This window comes from Microplitis mediator, chromosome 2 (assembly GCF_029852145.1).
Source record: "Microplitis mediator isolate UGA2020A chromosome 2, iyMicMedi2.1, whole genome shotgun sequence".
NCBI lineage: Eukaryota > Metazoa > Arthropoda > Insecta > Hymenoptera > Braconidae > Microplitis > Microplitis mediator.
Genome location: NC_079970.1, coordinates 25560492 through 25583574, shown reverse-complemented (window position 1 = coordinate 25583574; position 23083 = coordinate 25560492). Strand labels below are relative to the sequence as shown.

Below are 23083 nucleotides of genomic sequence, written 5' to 3'. Positions count from 1 at the left end.
CGATAATCAGGAAGGAGGAAGGAAACATTTTTATGGTCCGACTTGGCCTCCTGCTTTCGCTCCATTAAAATAATAATAATAATTATTAATTATGATATTTTAAAATAAATAAATAATTAGTTTGCGTGGATTAATTCGATCTCTACGAACAATCACTCGATATCATTAGCAGTACTTGGTACGAATTGATATATCTGTCAACGATAATAAATATATCTCATAAATAATTACTTGCCGGATGTTAATTGAGGCATTTAGTATTTTTAAAATTCAATTAATTTGATAAAAGGTTTAAAAGTTTACAAGATTATCCAGTACAATAAATATCCGTATCTATTATCTTTATAATTTATAATAATCAACCATCAACTTTAATATAAATTTTTAGTTAAACAAAAACTAAACAAATATAAATATATAGTTTATAATTTATAACAAATTATAAGTATATATTTATTGACAACTGGTATTTTATTGTTTGTTTAGATCGAGGTATGAACTAGTCCAGTAGCTTTTCTCGTACATTTTTTATTTTTATAATTATTTTAAATAATTTATTGACGCACGTATTCACTCATTGACGCTAATGTCAGGTAATTGATAAAGCGAGAAGACTGTATTATATTTTTTTTAATAATAAAGAGCGTTATTAGTTTTGTTTTTTAATTTTTAGAAGTATGATAGTTGAGTAATGTCATGAAAAGAGAAAATGGAAGCCAAGTATTTAGCAATTGATAAATTTCATAGTTTATTTTTTAAATTTAAAATCGATAACTTTTAGCGATCATCAGTTTCAAATATTTATATTGTCCTTATATTTAAATTCAAATTTCCCAGTATTTTATAGCGAGCGATTTAGTGCCACCGGTAATGATTTATGAAAGTGATCGATCGAATTAAATATATTTGGTTAGAATTAGTGTAAAGCAACTATAGGAAGAAATTTATTTTTAAAATGTGTAAATATATAATAAGCTGCTTTAATTTATAACCACCTTCTGAAAATAGCTTTCAACATTGTAGAGTCGATAGATTTTACCTTTTATTTTTTTATCGATACCTGTTTAAACAATCCAATAAGTTCACTTACGACTTTTAATTTATGACCGAAAATAGATAGAATTTTATTTTATTTTTTTTAATTTTAATGGTAAATTACACTTCTAGGGAGGAAAATAAGACATTACAACCCGTGTGAAAAATTGCCTGGTAGCAAACACGCAGATCGGCCGTCCTATTTTTCTCCGTGATCTGCATACGATTTTTTACCAGATCTGCGCCTGAAAGTTTAATTTCCCGCCTTGTTTGGAGGGAAGAAATTCGTTCTTATAAGAAAGTAAACGATGAAAATTAGCGCATGTGCGATTCTTCCCAGAAACAGAGGCAAAAATTCAAACTTTCAGCAGTAGATCTGGTGAAAAATCGTCTACACACCACGCAGGAAAATAGGACATTCCAATCTGCGTATTTGCCACCGGGTTGTAATATCCTATTTTCCTCTCATGGTGCGTAATTTACTATAGCTTCTGTTTATTGAAAAGAATAGCGCATGCGCTTATTTTTATCATTAGCTTTCTTCGAAGAACGACTTTCTTCCCTTTAAACAGGGCGAGAATTTAAAATTTCGGGCGCAGATCTGGTAAAAAATCGTATGCAGACAGAGAAAAGTAGGAGGTTCCAACCCACGTGTTTGCTACCGTGCAATTACACACGAGGGTTATAATGTCCTATTTTCCTCCCTCGTGTAATTTACTATTATAATAAAATTTTATTCATGTCCACAAAATAATTTTCATGAAAATAAATAAGAAATTATTAAAACGGAGGCAGAATTGTTAAAAAAATTTTAGTGCAAAGCAGAACTTATTTAATTTTTTAAGCAGAGCCGATAAATAGTTTTTTTATAAATTATTTATAATTTTCATAAATCCAATACATACTTAATTAAACGACGAAATTGTCAATTTTTTTTTCAAGTATCAATCAATAAACACATATTTATTTATTTAACATATTTACCGGCAATTTTTAAAAATCGAATAGTACATTAGCACAATCGTGATTTCACCGCTCAGTCAAACACTAAAAGCAAGGCGCATAATTTCGTCTACGAAATTTTTCATCGTTATACTTTAATTACTCTTATTATCAACTGGCAATTATACTTTTACAATTAACATATTCAATTATGAATATCAATTAATTAATTTATTTTAAAAATGCGTACATGTGTATGATATGATAGACAATTTATAATTGGTAATAAATATCAAAGAATTTAGCAACAGACCAAATAAGTTAACGGACTTGGTAGATAATTTATTCATTATTTTTCTTTATTTAGTTTTTTTTTTATGTCATTATTTATAATTCAACATTTAACATGAGGAACCGCGCTCAAAAAGATTTATTAAACATAACACGGCCACATAATTTATATAATAATAAATATTATTTAACTCCATTAACACATGTCCTTTACACAGGATATGTTTTTATATTTTTTTTTATTTTTATTTTTTTTTTTTTAACAATTCGCAATACTTACAACACACATTTATATTTTTTCTTTATCAACAATTATCATTCTTATCGATTTACATCTGAGTTGTCATTAATTATAGTCAAGTTCCATTTTTTTCTACTTCATTCCTTTAAGTTAAGTTTAATAATTTATTAATCAATAGATAATTATAATAGATATGTATAAACATATATACACATACCGATATGTACAGTACAACATAAATGTATATGTATATGTGGATATATATTGTGTACATTTAGATAAACAAATTTTAATTTAATTAACAATTAATAAATTAACCTGTGAAAAAATTAATGAGATCTACGTAGATCTTAGATCTATAGTCGAATTCCATTATCTCGGAACTTCTCCTCAATTTTTACCCCTGATACGAACTACGTTGTCTCCTACCCAATGCTATACATTAGTATGTGTGTGTATTTTTATCTGCATCATTCATGTAGAAGTAAGAGCGCATGTGTCATAGTTTATTTTTTAATAGAGAAGGGGCATCCGTTAACTCGGAAAATCCAATAAATTTTTGCTCATCCGCAAACTAATGGAGTTCGGCTGTAGATAAACTTTTTTATACATTATTAGATCTATGCAGATCTATATAGATCTTCTCAGTCTACGTAGACACACTTTTTCATATATTATTAGATCCGTACAGACCAAATAAGATCTACGTAGATTCAGTGTAGCTGATCTAAGGTCGACGTAGATAAATTTTTTCATGCATTATGAGATCTACGTAACTCTATATAGATGTATGTAGATCTATATAGATCCAATGACACATAAAAAAAGTTTGTCTACGATAGACCTGGTTAGATCTATTTAGATCTACGGAAATCTTGGATCTCCACAATAAAAAAAATCAGACCCTGATTAAACAACTGAATTCGAGCGAATTAAAAATTTTAATTCTGTTATATTCTGTCGAATTCTGCAAAACAGAACTCAACTGAATTGAAAATTTGAATTTGAATTAAACAGAATAAAACCGATTTAAAAATTTCAAATTCGTTTTAATTCAGTTTAATTCGGATTCAGAACCAGAAATTGAAGAATTATTTTCGAATTCATCAGAATTAAACCGAATAGAATTATTTAAATTCGTTTTAATTCGGACAAATTCTGGTTTTCCTGCCGAATTAGACAGAATTCATTTTTAAGTTACGTACCGAATTAACAGAATTTATCTGAATTAAAAATTTAATTCGATCGAATTCAGTTGTTTAGTCAGGGTCTACGTAGATCTAATCCGTTTTTTCACGGGTTTCATAATAAATGTAACTAATAATTAATTTAATATATATTTATATATATATTTTTTTTGCACGGCTCACATGTGTGTTGTGTAATTTAAATAATTTATTAAGTTATTTATCATTATTTTAAAACTAATATTTTTATTTATTTATTATTATTATTATTATTATTTATGAGCGTACGTTCATCCGCATTCTCTCTCTCCCTCGCAATCGTTAGCGTCCTAAGTCATTTTAAAATTAAACAGTACACTATTTTTTATAAATTGTCAATTATTTATATTAACTAATATATAAATAAATATTAACATATATTTATGTATATATATATATATATTTATATATACTATGGTAGACAACAACGATTAACCTACGCATGTATTTAAAATTTTCTGCTCTATATCGTATTCGTATATGCCGTAAAAATTTTGTATATAAGGATATAATAAATGTTAAGTTTTTTTTTCTTTTTTACTCTTTATGTTTATTTATTTATATATATATATATATTTTTTTTTTAAACTGCGATCGCGCAGTTAATCGCAGTGGGGCCAGTATCATGAATTACGCGAACTATTTATTTAATTTTAATCATAATCAAATTTAAGTAACGTTAATTTTAGTTCCCATTTTTTGTTCCTCCTGCTGCACTTTTTTTTTATTTTTTTTTTTTATTTTCATAATAAAATTCAACAGCGCTATCAGTAATTTACCGTTGATTTAATTACGGCTGTGAATAAATGCGATAAAAAAAGTACATATACATACAGTTACTAATTTTGAATCGCATCACTCTTATTGTTCATTAATATAATTAATGCATAATAATAACAATAATAATTAAATTAATTATGAGAATAATAATTATTGAAATTATTATTTTTTTGTACAAACATTTCATTGAAAACGATATCAGTCGTTTCTTATTATTTTTATTTTTTGAAAGATCTAATTTTTTTTTAAGAATTCAATTAACGGATAAGTCATTATTATTAATAATAATAATAATAATTAATAAAAACTATGTAACAGATAAATTAACAGCCGTGTTAAAAAATGACTGCGATAATACAAGGGCAGCACGAGTTTTATTAATACTTTTTACGATATAAAAAAAAGATGTAATTACTTTTTTTTTTGTTAATTAATTAAAAATTTTTCTATCCATTCTGCGCTTATCTATTTATCGACGATGCCAAAGTCGAATAATCAAAGACCAGTCTTGATTAGTTGTGACAATCTATATATATGTATAGATATATTAATCACGTATTTGAAAATAATGCACGGGAAGAAAGAATATTTTGGCGCGAAAAATATTTTGAATTTAAATTGTGGACAAAAATTTTCTGACTAGAAAAATTTTGTCGACGCGAAAAAATTTATTTTCGGTCAAAAAAATATTTTCGCGCCAAAAAATGCATTTTTTCTGTGTAAATAATAAATTTGAAAATAATCGGCACAGAAGGCGATTATTGCTTCCATCACTAATTCGATACTGACTCCGAAAGCGATCGCCTTAAAAATTTAGTTAATTAAAATTTTTAGATTGCGTTTTGTTGCATAATTAATATATTTATAATTTAATTTCTATTTTATAATTTATTTATCTAATCTGTCTCGCAGTTCCGGTTTTATCATTTCGAACATACAGGATGTTATTAATTAATAATAATAAAACTTTTCTCGTTAAATTTATAATAATTATCCACAGGATACGAAGTGGTCGTTGATTGGGAAATATCTCACAAAGAATTTACTTTTTGTTTTATTTAATTCGTTCTATCTTGGAAAAAACAGCTGAGAGATTCAATTCATTAAAAAACCTTCTTCTAGTTTTAGTTACCGATAAAACATATATAGTTAAATGGTCCAAATTTTTTTTATAAATTAATTTTACAAATAATTTGAAAAAAATATAAACTCCTATAATCTCTTTATCTTTAGTTTTACTTTTATTTCGTTGGTTCGTGTAATTTATTTTTTTTTTTTTTAGTTTTAAATTAAAAAATTGTCAGGTTTTCAAGTCATGACAATTTTATTTTTACTCAGGTGTTAACTAATTATCTTGTTAATCAGAAAATCAATCAATTGATTTATGTATTAATTATTAATCATCAATAAATAAATATATGTACATATATGTATGACGGGGCTCAAAAAAATTGACTTCTTTTTTCAATTCTGTAATACAAAAGAAGTGATCAAGTAAAAATTTTTCAAAGGTCAATTAAATTTGAAAAATATCAAAATTATTTAAAAATCAAGTTTTTTTTCGCGCTCAAAAAAAATAATTGCATAGAAAATAAATTATTTGAATGCTGTTACCCGAAAATATGAATTTTTGGAGATTGTTAAAAAACTTTTAAAGTTTTCGAGTAGTCAATATTTCCGTGACCTTTAAATATTAACATTAAAGCTTTAGACTTTTTTTTTTTAATATCATCTTACTTAATTGTGATCAAAACTAGAATACGAGATGTAAGAACAATGGGTTATAAATATATTGTCAAGGTCTTGTTCCATTTAAGGAATTATTTAATTTTAAAATAAAATGTTTTATTTCATTATTTTCCGGATCACTAATTTTTTTCAAAGCCTCAATATTTATATTCAATGGTCGCTCGGAATTTTTTTAAATTTCCGTTTTCATAAATCATTTATTTTTCTACTGGAATTTGTCATGAAAAAAAAATATTAATTCAATTCTTCATATAAAAAATTTTTGACTGACCTCTGAAAATTTTTCTACAGATTTTTCAATGAAACAAAAAATTCACACAACTCCAAACTTTTCCTCAAAAATTTTTCAACTCGTCAGTTATTTTGAGTCACTTATATATTTATATATATTTGTCAATTGTGATGCATTTAATCTTCTATAAAAACTCCGGTGGACGGGGTGAATTCTATATGCAATTAAAATAAACAATTATGATAATAATAATAATAATAACAATTTAGTATCGTTAAATCCTGTCTTAAATTTTAATATTAATTATTAATACGATACATGGAAAAATTTAATAATTATATTGACCTACCTATCGATTAATAATTTGTCTCTATAATTATAATAATAATAATAAATACCAGCGTCACTGTCGCTTGATAAATTATTTATATTTATATATTATTATATATATATATTTATAATGTTATTTTCGTAATCTTAAAAACTTTAACGATCTAGATCTTATTACGAGTGAATTTTCTAATCTAATACCGTTACTAATTAATTCATAATAATAATAATATATATATATATATATATTTATATAGTATCTAAATTTAAACGTCTCTTTCTCTGATATGTGCGTTCATGCCTTGTCATTTATAATACGACAAATATATACATATATATCTATTTGTTTATTCTTTAGATATATATGTATATGTATTTATAACTGTTATATTTCAATTATAACATTTTATTATTTTTTCAGCTCACCCTTAACTTGATTCAGCGATCAGCGGATTTTATATATTTATTTATTGTTATATTTATTTAAATAAGCTAGATTGCTTTACCAAGTTGTTAAGTCCTTCAAATCGACAGGCCAAAACTTATTTTATTTATTTGTAATAATTAATGTATCGAACACAAAATTTAGTAATCAATCGGGAAAATTTTTTACGCGGTTTTTTTAAAATTTCATTTTTGACAAGTAAATTTATAATTATTTTGTCAAATTTAAACGAGTACTGTAATTACAACTCACGCTTTAATATAATAATTTAAAATTATATATATATATATGTAAATATAGTATATAAGATATAAATTAATGGGGAACTTGGTAATAATAATTTAAATTGACATTGAATTTGATAATTAAAAAAGTAATAATTTTAAAAATCAGATTATCATGATAAAATGAGCTTGAGAATCACGGAGGGTTTATTATTAATACAGTAAGGAGTGAAAGTAAAAAGGTCACGCGATGTAAAACACGCAGGCTGTGAGCTGTAATCACATCACTGTTTATTTATTTTTTTATTTATTAAACTTTTTTTTATTATTTATTATATTTGTCAATTAAAACAAATACAATAAAACGAACGAACGAAAAAAAAATAAAATATATGAATCTGTCACGGTATATTTATTTTAAATATTTACTTAAATTTCATCTATTTACTAAGCTCTAATTTCGCAATGGGGCGTCGCCATTTATTATTCGCGGATCGATATACTTCGGGAAGATCGTATTGTGCATAATAAACTAATTTTTATATATATTATTATTATATTAATGTTTACTTTTATAATTATTTTCATTTATTTATTTATATTGTTTTTAAATATTTTATTTTATTTATTTTACACCTAGATAACTACCGTACCGAGTAACGTTACCGCCATCGTACTCCATATTCCAGCGATCGATTTACAAGCGTGTTGTGGTGAAAAAAAAACGTTAAATAAATATAAGAATAAAAAATATAAATAACAAAAACTAAAAACTCAATACCGCAAAATCGATCGCTCTTTATTACAGTACGAATTTTATTTCGAGAACCCACCGACATTACAATTTTCTCTGTACACCCAAATCTATCGTATGATCACGATCTTCAACCTCTCATATCATTTTACTCATATATATATGTATATATATATATAAATATATGATATTTGCAATTGCTCTATCAATATTCCTCCACTACAAACATTAAATATTCAACATAGTTTTACATTTAATTGTTTTTCATATATATTCATATACATATATAATACATATATGTATATATAAATATATAAAAAAAAAAATATCTTAAATTAATGCGCTCAGTATTTATAATAACGTCAGTATATAATAGATATATTTTTTAAGACACATTCTCATCATATATTTAAATAAATAAAATATATAACAATTTGATTAATTATAAATAATTTATATATAGAAATAAAATGAAAGATTAAATTTAAAAACGTCTCCACTTGGACTTGATATATTTTTAAATTAATTTTCGAAATTAACTCGGATTCAATTTGATGTCAATTTTATAAACTAGGCCGCAATTAGGCGCTTAATAATCTGACATTTTTCCCAGTACTTAAAAATATTATTTAAACGCCATGATATAGATAAACATTTTTTTTTTTTACGCAACGAGCAAATGAGTTACTCAGTAACTGAACGCTACAATAACTCTTTAAAACGAATGTAATTAATTACAAGAGACGGTGATAATTTAAATAAATGAATAGTAACAAATAAATATATTTAGAGTAATTAATTCGACACTTTAAGAGAACCCGATTGCTTCATCGCCGTAGACTATTTCTATTACTAAGTTCCTCCGAATTATCGTCTAATCGATTTATTATATATTTTTCTTTATATTTATTTATTTATTTATATATATTATATCATTACGTAATACAAAATTGCGAAAAATTTAATCCTATCAACTATAATAACCTCGCGGGCTACGAGGTAGGCGTAAGAAGCTCTGTTATCAAGTTCTTAAAATAGCCAACGAGTGTCTTGACGAAATAAACGTAAATAAAATATTTTATTACTATATCTTTAGTTTTTTTAAAAATATAGTCTAATAAAATAACAATATTTATGTATATACTTTATACTGACGTTGTTATACAGTTAAGTGGCGATTTATACTAGATAAAAAGACTATGACAAGGACAGTTTCCAAGGTTTTATACATATTTACAGACCTCATTTAATAACAAATCGATGATGGCTCCGGTGGACAAGTGCGTTTGCATTTAAGGTGTAATTGTCGTCTACTGATCAGTCGGTGAGTCAGCAAATTGCTGTAAATCTTGTTATTTTTATTCCTCTTCTTTTTCCTTTCCTCGTAATAACGTCGCTACTATTATTGTTATCAATATTAATATTTATATAAATATAAATATCATGATTATTGTATTTGTCGTTGATGTATGGCTCGCTCGGTTTAAACTGTTCCTAAACAGGACACACGAGAATCTCGTACTCGAACATAAGCGATACGGTTACAAAAACAAAGTAGAGCAGGAACATTGTGAATCCGAGACCGCGATTCATTCGCCATTTGAAACAAGCGATGCTCATTATTACAAACAGCAACATGCAGAATAGTATGGCGATACTGCAGACCATCCCGACGGAATTAACCTCCACCGGTTTGCCATAAATCAAACCGTACAGAAGCCACGGGACCGGAAGCCTGTTAAGGGACATTAATTTAATAATTATTATCATATAATTTGTATCGTGCTCTCATCTTTGTCATTATCATCATCGTTATCATAATACACTATCGCCGTTAGTATTATCAGGATTATCACAAATACTAAACATTTGATATTTCTCTAGCTACTCAAATAACAATAATAATTATTGTCATTGTTATTATACTGTGAAAAATTGTGAGTCAACTCGGAATGATTACGGATTTTAATTCAATCCAAATTCACTCCGTTACTTCCCGGGTCAAAAATAAAACTTGATTCAGGCTCGCTTCGCTTTATTTTCTTTTTAAGTTATCGATTTGCCGATGATTTTTTTATAAAATCTCGACTTTTTCGACTTAAATTTAATTTTTTTGAACTTTTTTCATCTTAGTTCCAACTTATTCGTCTTTACTTTGAGCACGATAGTCATTCACATTAGTTTTGACTTGCTAAACCTAGTCGAAAAAAGTCATTTATTCGCCTTACTTTCGCCTTGATATATAAAAATTATTTCACCTTAGTTCTGACTTTTTCGACTTATAATTTAAGTCGAATAAGTCTAAACATGTACCTGAAGATCGAAACGTTTTTCGCGCGGAACGAAAATAAAAAATAAAAATAAAAAGTAGAAAATCTATTAGATCTAGATTTCTGCGATGTTTTACATGGGCGCTAGTATGTCAGCCGAAACTTGTAGGCCACCCCCTATTACCCCTGCAGTCAAATTACATCAATTCTTTTTATTTTCGTTGCGCGAAAAACGTTCCGATCTTCAGGTATATGTCTAAACCAAGTAAATTTCGACTTGATTTCAACTTTTTCGTCTTAAATCGTGACTAAGTAAGCCAGTTAATTCTAAACCAAGGCGAAAACTTAATATATTTCATACCTCCGTAAAAAAAGTCGAGTTTGTCTTGTGAAAAACGGCTCCAAATTTCGACTTAGTAAACCAAGTCTAAATCAAGTTTTATTTTTGACCCGGGTTGGGTTTCCGGAGTTTCAATATTAAAATCAACTCTTTTTAGGAGCGAATTTTATTCCGAGGGGATTAAAAAAAAAATCTTTTACTCCGCTAATTTTTTTACAGTGTAATTATTACTGCTGTGGCTGGGAGAACTTGATAAATAATAAATAAAATTAACACTTGCCCAACTGTCACGTCGAATATATTACTGCCGACGGAGCTAGATACTGCCATGTCACCAAAACCCTTACGTGCAACTATTACGCTGGTTATAAGATCAGGAATACTGGTCCCTGCTGCCAGGAATGTAAGACCCATTACTTCGGGCGGTATTAATATTGTGTCCCCGGTAACGTTTGCCCACCAGACCATCAGGTACGAGTATGCTGCTATCCAGATAATCGATCCGATGAATGTCACCGCGAAGAATTTTTTTCCTAAATAAAAGTATTATTTTATATTTTTACTTTATTATTAAATATTGATCAATAATAATACTGAAATTTATTAGATCGTGTTTTACCTCTCGGAGTTCGCGTGTCGGGCAGAGTAAGCCAGAGAGGAAATAAAATAGGGGCAACTAGAATATACGTTAGTCTCTTTTTTGGGCTAGTGGGCCACGTCATGTCTAGAGCTTCTGGTGGTTCATCTTCTTCACCCTGAAATATATTTATAAGTTTATTAGGCTGTCATAATAATAATGATGATGATTAATACGAACCGATTCAAGACCAGCATCAATACCAGCAGCTATTCCGCCATTAGGAAGTTCCTGGATACCGGCAGTGGTGCCAGCAGTTGTTGTTGTGGTTGTTGTTGTTGTCGTACCTTGCGACCCCTGCTGAAGCTGAAGTGCCGTCTCTTTGGAGACACCTGAGTATTGGGCAGAAGTTGACGTCGCAGCTCCATTCTGAGGTTTAGTTGCGTCCAACAGGACTTTTAATGAGGCTATTGCGTGCAACTGCGTTGCCTTCTCGTCCACTTTGCCTGTATGTCCAAAAACTTGTGTCAGTAAGAAGTATACCTTTTACTTTTTAGTTTAACGGCTAGTCAACAACAAGCAGTAACAAGTGTAACTGACACGTCTATCGTGACAGCGAAACATTTTCAGTCTTACTCTCAGCTGTGCACATGCTCTTGTTTATGCTGCACTTGATTACTTTAACAAGCAAGTAGATTAATTTTAAAAAAACGTATTACCCAGGCAAAACGAATGAGTATTTTTGAATAAAATAAATCTGTTTTGCTTTTAAGCGGCATTCAAAGCAGCCCCTAAAATTCTAAATAAATCCTTACTAGATGTAATTACACGTGAGAGTATTCTCGAGCAAACATCTTGAGTTGTCTTTAATTATTCACAAGACTTGGACTCGCTTAAATGTGCCCATTAATCTTAAACTATTAAATACATCATTAAGCATCATTTAATATTAAATAAAACTCTAAGGACTCGGGCTATTAAATAAAAAAAAAATTTATAAATAAAAACAATAGTGTACTCTATAGTTTGTTGCCGCAAACTACAACTATTATGCGATAATAACTATCTACTAGTATCGGACGGGATTTCAGATTCAGTGATTTCCAGAGAGCACTTTTCGATCAGGTCCACCGGAGGCAGTTGATGTTTGGGTTTTTTTTTGCCGAGTTCACCGCGAGTATCGAAAAACGATCTGTCTTTTTTGCTATAGCGGTAAGAGATAGAGGAATAGTTAGACAGAAAGATAGAGGGAGAGATAAATTGAGAGGGTGTGAGTGTGTCCCGTAGGATCGAATAACCAGCCGGCAAAATGGGCAAAGGAGGCTAAGGTCGCCCGAGTGAAGCGAACGAGCGCGGGCGGGCGCTGGCAACGCGATCAAAGTATCGACCCGTGGAGCTTTTATTACGACTACTAACCTCGTTGCTGTGTGTAAGAATTTATATACGTATATGTATATATGTATAGATGTATGTGTATTGCTATAAACTACTTGACGTTGATTGCTTAGACCTTTGAGGTGTTTAATGCTGAGTGGCGCGATGTCGATGCTATTGTGGAAATGCTGGTGGTGTTACGAGATGGTAGTTCCGGGCACCGGGTACTGGAATGTCCACTAGACACTTAAGGGCAGGGGCTGGCAAGTAGTTTCCAATTAGTTTAGCACTACTTGAAAATACAATAAACTACTCGTCCATAAAGTTCTGGATAGTCGGAGAATCGGGACGAGTTTTATGTTTTAAATTTTAATAGACACTTGAACTATGACAGAAAAGAGTTTCGAGTACCCTGGGGATTTCCGAGGTACGTCAAAAATGCGGTGAGGAAATGAAGAGAGTGAGACGTCAGTGTCAGCAACTGTATTCGCCGCGGGTACAAAAGTCTTTATACCAATGAATTCTTTTATTTTTTAATATCAGGTCAATTGATTTGAATTATCAATGGAAGGCTGTAAAGTGGAGTGTCTTTATCCGTATGGCAGGATATCTGGAGGGCTCCTGAGTCAGCCAAAACGAGGAGAACAAACAACGTCGGTGGAGACGTCGGTGGTGGTGGTGGTGGCAGCGACCGAGCCAGCCAGAGGCGACACATTACCACTCGGGAGAGGTGAAAGGTGGCAAGGAGGGTAAAGAGGTGACCCGATATTCCGTGAATTCCTTCTGCATCGCCTAGTTGGAATGTCGCCCGACGTTCTCAGTGTTCCTGCGCTCATTTTGCTCCAAATCGTAAGAGCTTTCCAGATCATAAGTGTGTCTGTAGCATCCATTCCTACGCTATTGTCAGACACTTTCAATTCTCCTGACTTTTTATCTTTTCATCTCTAGTTTTTCATTTTAAGCTTTTTATTATTTCTAACGTCCGCTAGATATATTTTGTGAAAACATTTTAAATGTCAAATTAGTAAAGTGCTGAAGCAATATTCATTCAATTTTAATAATTCAAACTTATTTATATTTGTATTGATTGTAATAATAAAAATAGTAATAAAAAGTAGAGTAGATGTTTGAATAAAAAAGATAATTGGAGAAAAATTTTCGGAAAAAGATAAGAAGGTATAACCTCGAGCTCGCGAAATGTACAGTCGGTAGTTACGATCGATAGAGCGGTTTGTAGGTCAGGGTCTCGATACACTCGCTCTACTCGCGACTAGGTACGTACTTGGGGGATACACTCAAAACACACAGCCCGAGTTGACTATATACACACACATATATATGTATATATATACATAGGTAAGGGCATTTCGTAGCTGTTGCAAAAGCAAAAGCTTTCGGCCTACATTATCGAAAGCAGAATTAACCTTCAATGCCTACGACATCTCCTCGGCCCTTCCACCACCGACCCCGTGCTGCCTCACTTCTTTTACTTCTTTAGTTTTTTTTTTTAACCTTTTCCCTATTTTTCTTTTTTTTTTTTTTTCATGTACGTTACTCTTTTTTCCTCCAACAATGACATTCTCACCTTCACTCGAGAGCTCACGAGTTTCCAGTTGACACACACGCCACCGAGCATTGTGTAGCTCACGTGGAGCACAATTATGCCTTTATATTGTCTCAAGTTCAACTGGACTATCAACTGGCTCTTGAAAAAGAACTCTATCGTCCTCACTTGGGTTGTGCATTGAAAGAAAAAAAAAAAAAAGAAAATTTTGAGGAAAAAAAATAGCTTAGTCTGGCAATCGTTGCGGAACAATTGATCTAGGGGAAATAATTAAATGGTTAGTGGTGAATCAACTGTTAAATCGTTAGCTGGTTAACGGGTAAAATGGTTGTTTGTTAGGGGGTTTAATTATGGTATTTATAAATAATGGGCAGCGTGCTAGCAAGCAGGCAGGCGAGAGTGAGAGAGTGTTGAAGTTATACCGGCGCGAGACTGACCGTCGTGGAGCGGATCAATTGTGTGGATCATTAGTTGTAATAGGCCGTGCCTAAACTTGGCGTGACTCTCGCGTGATGAGTGTCGAGCACCTGGATGAGATGATGACTGCTCGCAGCCTTGGCCACTGCTGCTGCCTCCACGACTGCTGCTGCATCCAGCATCGGCATTTATCGCAGCACCACTGCTGCCACAGGCACCTGATGTCCCACCCACACTCGTTTCACTGCTATTCGTTGCATTTGGATGCTGCTGGAACAACACAAACACACACACCCCACACACGCGCACACACCCACATTAACTCGTTAATAATTTAAAACAATGCTTTGGATTATTTATTAAACTTCTCTATTTATTATTTATTATTCATGCTATTTTATTTTATTTGCGACTATCAAGACAATTTACTCATATTTTTTAAATGTTTATTTTGCCTTTTTAGATTTTTTTGAATAAAATAAATTGTCACGTATCATCATATTTATATATAATGTGTGGAGTCTAGCTAGAAACTAGGATTAATTTATCTATCGATAATTAATGCCCGCATATAATTAATTATCAAATTATTGGTGATATTTAATGAGCGATATATTATATACTCATATCTTTACTTATAATCACTAACTAATTATGCCTTAAATTATTAATTAGATAATTTATTATAGAACTATATATATTGTGTTAGTAATTCCTAAAGGACATATTTTTATACGATCTTTTGGTCTAGGAGTTGCCTAAAATTGAAAGGGTGTAATTTTTTTTGTAATTCCCAATGGGAAAAAAAACTGAACAAAATTTTTAAAGCCAAAAGGACATTTAGTTTTAATTATATGCCCTATTAACTTTCAAGATTTTTTTTTTTTTTCAATTTTTAGCTTTAAAGTAAGTGCCTAAAACGACTGGTAATAAATCAAAATTAAGCCCTTTTGGCTTTGGGAAGCTCTCGAGACCAAAAGGACGTGGAAAAATATAAGACCTTTCGAAATTAGTACCTTGATATATATGTATATATAATAATAGTTAAATTATTAAAATAGCAGAGATAATAATGAATAAATATGATGATCATAAAAGACAATTTTATTTTGAGAATTGCATAATTATAATAATAAATGAAGAGAAAGCACGTTAATTAAATATACACGGTTAATTAAACGTTTATTGTTAATGCGATGAGTTTTAAAAAGTGGGAATGAGAATGAGAGAGTGATAAAAATGGATTTGAATAAAAAATAATTTTAAATAAAATGAATATTAAGAATAATAGTGTGTATAGAGAATGAAAATGAGTATGAGAATAGATGTTTTTTGATTATAATACTCTGAGGATGATGGAAACCTGACTATGGTCATACACAATGGAAACTTCTCGAGGTGGTTACTTTGCGAGGGTTAATTGCAGTGAGTGCCGAGAAGTCGGTCAGCTGCCTTCAAGACTCGGTATATCAAATATATGTATACATTTATACATTTATACATATACACATATATATATATATACGTTGCCGCTTCGCACTGACTATCGATTCTCTCTTGGTTTTAAAGCATAAAGCGATCTTGCACGAGCATTTCAGTTTTTGTCTCTGAAGATTAATTTTGTAAATGCGTTTTTTGAATTTTAAAATGATGGCAATTAAGCTTAATTAGAAACTTTACATTTTAAATAAAAAAGTTATTTTAAAATCATGTACACATAAGAAATAAAAGTATACGGACTAAAATTTAATTAGTGTTAGAGTACTTGCACTGCGAAAAATTTTTGGAGTGAACGCGGATTAAATCCGGAGTGGATAAGGAGCGGGGGGAGTTTATTTTAATATTAAACTACGAATCAGTGCGGCTTTAAATAAAATCCAGAGTACTCTGAAATTACTCCGGTGAAAAGGCGAATTTCTTTTTGTAAAAACTCCGAAACTCCAACAGAGTGAATCCGGATTTAAATAAAACTCGTAATCACTCCGGATTTTGGTAATTATATAGAAGTGGGGCTCCCCTGTTTTTTGGCTATAAAAAATCGAAAAATGAAGATATCCGAGAATTTTTTTTTTCATTTTGTTCTACTCTTCGGCGGATTAATGAAAAAAATTAAATCAATACCCAAAAAATTCAATTTTATAAAGATTTTGGCGATTGAAAAGTCAAAAAATTAAATTTTTTATTTTCAATCGATTATTTGAGCATTAAAACTTTTTTTTTTTATAATTTCTATTTTTTTTCTTGTTGCGCATAGAAAATAGAATAATTTGAAAAAAAAAAAATGTTACAATAACTCAATTTTTCAAATTTTTACAGCATTTTATCGTTTTTGATTTTATTACATTTTTAAAATTATTTGTTAAATTACGAAGAGTAGAACAAAATGAAAAAAAAAATTCTCGGATATCTTAATTTTTCGGTTTTTTAAAGCCAAAAAACAGGGGAACCCCACTTCTATATAATAACCCGGATTTTTTATAGTGTGTTAAGTAGTACATGCATTATTTAAGTCTGACGTCATATATTTTAATATTATTATATATTTTCATTGGTAAATCGATTGTCGATTACTACTTTATTTTTGTTTACTCGCGAAAGTAATTTAGAATTATTTTTTATGTACGTGTGTGTGTGCGCATGTATGTGGAGGTAAAATATTTATTTGTTGCGATCGGGTGTATTGATACTGTAGTGTGTATGAAATATGACAGTGAACAAAATAGCTGTAAGAATAAATAAATAAAAAAATAAAATAAAAAACGTATACTGATAAGAGAAAATGGAAGATACACATGCGACTCACCAATGCCTGGGCAGCGCTCTGGTGCTGCAAGCAAGAAAGACCCAGTTACTATTAAGTCCCAATATTTACTTGAGGGACTTGTTAGCAAATTAAGGACATTGTTTGGTTTAGGCGTTTTTTTAGTTTTGACATAAATAATAATAAAGTTGAGTTCAAGCAGACTCAGATAAATAATGAAAGAGATTTAAAATATGCTGTGAGTAAGCATGAGCCTGACAGTTGATTATAACGTGCATTCAGAGTGTGTATAACTACGTCAGCGTGTGTATGGTGAGCTTCGGTAAAAGTTTAAGGTATTGATCAGCGAAGCGTTAAAGTATTGTGTGCTGACGGTAAAGCACAAATAACAAGTTGAATATTCAAAATATAGATTAATCTATTCAATGTCTAACGAATAAACTGAAACAAGCTTTGATGGATATATGCCAGTAGTAGTAAAAGTAGTAGTAATAGTAGTAGTAGTAGAGTTTTAATTATCTAATTTATTTGCATCGACTTTTTTATTTAAATATTTTTCTCATCGTGTCAATGTATATTTTATGTCCACTGTTTGACTAACGAGTAAAAATAAAAAAAATTTTTAGCTATATTTATAGCATGATTTGTGAGTATAATAATGTATAGAAATGCAAATTGTGTCATCTTTTCTGGGTTAAAATTTTCCGTGGGGTGGAAACTGGATGTATGTAAAAAAAATTTTAAGCTTTTTTAAATTCTTTTTTTTTTTTCGTCCTTCAGTAAAGCCAGAGGCCTCTGTTGTGACGTATTTTAACGCTCGGAAGCTCCCCAATAGCATTATCTCATGCTTGTTTCACTCAGCTATTAATCTGGATATGAATTTGCCAACTTCCCGTGGGTTCACGCCCTCGAAAGGTTATTTTTCAAAATAACATCAGTGGTAAGATAAAAAAAGAATGGAGGTATAAATATATGTATGAGGGAGTGAAGGATGACGTTGAGTGAAGGACGATGGGGAAAAAATTTATAAATATATATATTCATAAAAATAAAATACGTGAGGGGAAATTTTCTTGAGACAATGATGTAACGTTGGCTGATGATTTTCGAAAGCAAACTCTTTATGACAATGTCAGCTGTGTGTAGTCAGCAGGAAAGACGTGGGAAGAACAAATGCTGATATCAGCAACTGTCCACCTTTCGGTCCAGTCAACATTCAGAATAGAGTATTCAGACGCTTGTATCAGCATTTCCTTCTCACCCCTTTCCTCCTCCACTTCCTCCTTCTACTTCCCTACGCGTTCCTTTTTCTCATTCTCATTTTTTTTCTTTTTTTTTTTTCTATATTCCACTTCCTTTCATTATCATAAATATATATAAATTCTTTTTTTAATTACATATTTATAATTAAAAACAATATATAAAGCCCAGAAAAGTTGACGGGGTGTAAGTTAAGCGGGTCGATATATGGACTACTTGATAGATAATTAAGCAACGGGTGAGATAGTTATGAGCTCGATGAAAACGAGTATATAGTGTAGAGTACGAAGCAAGCGGAAGTAATGATACATATTAGAGGTAGTAGTAAAAAAGGAAGGAGGCTCCGGGGTTCTGGACTCACCGATGGCATCAGCTGGTCAGTCGACCTGACTCGGGTTACTTTATTTCTGTACAATATCCTCTTGACCAGCTTCTCCATTGGTCGATTAAATTTCATGAACCCAACGTAGGCCAGGTAGAAGCTGAACAGTACTAATGCCTCGTACCAATGTATAAAGTTGTCACGAAAGAAATATATTAGTGTTATCAAGCTGACACTGTAAAAAGTGCAATCGCGGAAGAGCGGCCACCACGTTAGTGAGAGTACTGTTTTTGAAAATATGGCACACATGCCGATAACAAATAATATATTAAATACCGCGGATCCGACGATGGTGCCAATACCGACATCGTCAAAGGAAACGAACACACCTATCACGGAGGTGAATAGTTCTGGTGCAGAACCACCGGCTGCCATGAATGTCGCGCCCGCGACATCGTCAGCAATTTCAAATTTCTCAATAATAACGTCCAGTGATGGTACAAAAAATTCGTCGCAGACGATCGCAAGAGCTACAAACATATAAACAACACCCAGTACGTGTAGTATCACCGCACCACGTCGTCGTTGCTCGAATGTGAACAAGTCTGTGGGAAATAAAGGTGTTTTTTCTACAACTGTCGTATTGTCGGTGTCAGCAATGTGCGGCGTGACGTAGTGATGTCGATGGTGTAGCGTTGCATTGTAGCCGTCGTACGTTTCACGGTTACTGTCTACGTCAGTGTTTATGTGTCCATTAAGAGTGCTGCTGATGTTGGTGGTGTTTGACCCATAGCCGAGTAGTGTTGCTGCGGGCGAGGCCGAGCTGGGAAGTAACGCTGGATTATTATTGGGCACAGGACGGTGGGCCCGCGTGGACGACGTTGACGCCAATATCAGCACCAACAGAGTTACCATCGTCCTACGCGCCAGGGAAACTCGGCACCCCTTCATCCTGCTTTTCATGTCACTCTCCTCGTGATTGTGCACACCGAGGTGCTCTTCCTTTTACGACACCCGACTAGTCACGACATCACCATTACACCCACTATTAATTCGCTTTATCTATATTATTACTTATGATTATACTTAATCAATATATATTATTTACACTGATGCCACAGCATCTTCACTGGAGCACACAATCACCCACACACTCACCGCACTCACCCACACACAGATGCACTGTGTCGAAGATGCACTTTTATATATATAATATATATGTATATGTATGTATAAGTTATCCAGCAAGTAACTCGAGCTGTGTCACGGCGGCCCGAGACTCATGTCGACTCGCGCTCGCATCCTCCTCTTCTGGTGCTAATAGGCGCGGCACTGGTTCTTTCGTACAACACTAAACTGACACACTCAAGAACACCCGGTTTTTTGTAAATTTATTTACTGACTCTGGTAATTGAATTAACTCGAATTAAAATACTTGCCAGTAAATTAACAGAGACGATAATAATAATGACAATAAACGTTTAACCGTTTAAACTTTTTAATTGTGTATTAATGCAGCAGAGTTGAGGTAAAGATAATGGGGTAACTCCCCGTTATTATATTTATGATGATGATGATGATGATGGTGAACGAACGAACGAACGAAAAGCTTAATGTCACGTTCGACACGCCGACTGGTGTATTGACACCATCTACAGGAGCAGCAGAACGGCGTCGCCGCCGCGATGCCCGCCCGCTGCACACTGGAACATACCACCCGCAGTTGTTCCCGTTCTCCGCGCTGTTACGGTTACCATTCTCACTCCCGTAGCTTTAGTCCTGTGTTCCTTTTGCGCCCCCTGTCGAGTGTCGGTGGTCGCTCGTCTCTTACACCCCAATCTCCTCATCCACATCATAATCATCCTCTACCACCGCCACCAGCAGCCCCTCCACCTTCGCCTCCTCCTACACCTTCTTCTCCACCGGCAATGTCCGTCTTTCCTCCTCGGTAACTCTCTCTTTGTTTTACTTGGATCCCACAATACCAGTGACGTGTGAGTTAGAGCAAGAGATATATTAATAACGGGTGCGCATGATCCAGGCCGTTGTAAATCCACACGACTGTGAGCGGGATGGAAAAAGGTCGCCTGTGCAAAATAAAAAACGTATAGTCAGTGAACGAGATTGCGACGCGCTTGCGTTATGAAGCACTTAGACAAACCCTGTGGTACCAGGGCCCGCTCGATATTCGAGAGTCGACTCCAACTACACGTTTCTTTTATACTTCTACACACGTTTTTAGTCTTTGCCTCTACTTACTTCTTTTTCTCCTTTTATTTTCCTATTTTTTCCTTGTTTTTTTTTCATTTAGGCAGGATTCCAAGGGTGGAAGCTGAGGCGCTGAGGGGAGTCCTGGAGGAAGCAGGAAGCGCTAGAGGATTTCTTGCCCACTTACTTTATCTCTTGTCCTAATGCTTACCTAGGGACTATACATAACTTACGATCTGTCTTTACTTTTCACTTGTTCAACAGCACGTATATTAGACACAATGCTTTTTATTACCGATGATCGATGGTAAATGATAAAATCAGGCATATATTGTATTTATCATTGTGCTTTTACGCTATTGTGTGTCCATGAATTGTCATCATGTGAAGCTGATATTGATATTGATATTGATGGTTATAATAGCGGTAATGATAAGAAAGAAAAAAAATTTTTTATTGATACTAGATTGGATATAATTGCAGGTGAATGCCGAGTCTTTATGCCTATTGGAGTTTTTGTTGCATTATTTGTAGTGTGTGGGGTAGTGGCGATCGACACAATGCGAATTGGCGGAAGAATCATATCGCGATCCCGTATTATTGCTTGTGATGCACACGTATGTGAAAGGGGGAGAGAGAGAACGTCGATGGGCAATCGATATTCCTCATTGTTGATACAACTGCACACATGTAGTAGTTATAGTCTCTTACTTACAGATGAATTGGAGTGAGAGATTGAGGAGATATGGTAATGTGCACACTCGATTGACTGTAATTGCTCTGATAATTATTATGTTGAGAGATTCATCTCAGCATTGATTTCCTCGTCTATTGGAAAATTTGTCTTGAGAAATTTTCTTGACATTTTTCAATACTCATTAGATTTTTCCATTGAGCTTCTTGACAATCTGGAAGTAATCAGAATTGACAATTATTTTTTTTTACTATTGGAAATTTTTTGTATTATGATTTTCGGAGTTAAGAAGTTAATTTTTTTACGGGAAATTGAGTAATTGGTGGCTTGGATGGGAAATAATTATTGGAAAAATTTGACTGATTGATTTTGGGGGATGATTTATTTATTTGTTTGATAGAAGAAAGAAGAAGTTTTGAAATGTAGTGCGATGATAAGTTATCGGTAGAGTACTGACTGTTCTTCACGTCGTCAGATAAACTGCAGAGCTTTTTAATCATCTGAGGCTGACGAAAATTTACAGTTACTACTTGATAGAAATTTTTTTCCCGGAAAATTAGATGAGGGATTACGTAAGTTGATTATTAATTACACTTTGAAAAGTGTCAATATAAAAATTTGTAAATAATGATAATAATTTTTTTATTTAATTACCAACGGAATTATCAAATAAATCGACTATGAATTAAAAAATAAAAAAAAATTAATGAATTTGTATTAGACGATGGTAAATTATCTCGAGTTTATTTTTCCATTGTTAGATAAAAGTAATTTTTCTGTTTTCTTATCAATGGCTGACTGAAATTTACTGCCACTACTTAAAAATTTTTGATAGTACAAATATTTTTGTGTCGTGATTTTTGAGAACAAAATTTTGAGGAATGGATTTTTTTTTTTAATTAATAATTTATCTTTACAGTAATTCCAATAAGCGACCGTCCAATAAATCGGCGGTTCTTTAATTTCGTTCTCGCCGCGAATTTATCTCCCCCCCACACTATATATGTGGATATAAATATGTATATCTGAACCATATGTTATTTTAAA

The 23083-nt window shown here is 31.9% G+C and overlaps 1 protein-coding gene across 7 annotated transcripts; it reads right to left on the bottom strand.

Annotated features, from left to right (window-relative positions):
* Positions 1-524: 524 nt before the first annotated feature.
* On the bottom strand, positions 525-21370 carry LOC130664220 (sodium/potassium/calcium exchanger Nckx30C). 7 transcript variants are annotated; one of them, XM_057464061.1, is made up of 7 exons: positions 19174-21370; positions 17595-17618; positions 14797-15061; positions 11677-11942; positions 11479-11614; positions 11140-11392; positions 525-9984 (listed from the first exon to the last, which is right to left on the bottom strand). In XM_057464061.1, the coding sequence occupies exons 1-7, from the start codon at positions 20095-20097 to the stop codon at positions 9744-9746; spliced, it is 2109 nt and encodes a 702-aa protein (XP_057320044.1). In that variant the 5' UTR covers positions 20098-21370; the 3' UTR covers positions 525-9743. The 7 variants fall into 7 exon arrangements, with proteins under 7 accessions (XP_057320044.1, XP_057320051.1, XP_057320046.1 ...); XM_057464068.1 differs by having other exon boundaries at positions 14902-15061; XM_057464063.1 differs by having other exon boundaries at positions 14812-15061; positions 19174-21369.
* Positions 21371-23083: the final 1713 nt, after the last annotated feature.

Excerpts from the sequence above, each read along its gene's own strand:
- LOC130664220 (XM_057464061.1), bottom strand. The coding sequence starts at position 20,097 with ATGAAAAGCAGGATGAAGGGGTGCCGAGTTTCCCTGGCGCGTAGGACG. Across the intron at positions 11,943-14,796 it reads CGACGGTCAGTCTCGCGCCG|GCAAAGTGGACGAGAAGGCA; the intron begins GTATAACTTCAA and ends TTGGACATACAG. Across the intron at positions 9,985-11,139 it reads ATATTCGACGTGACAGTTGG|GCTTCCGGTCCCGTGGCTTC; the intron begins GCAAGTGTTAAT and ends GTCCCTTAACAG.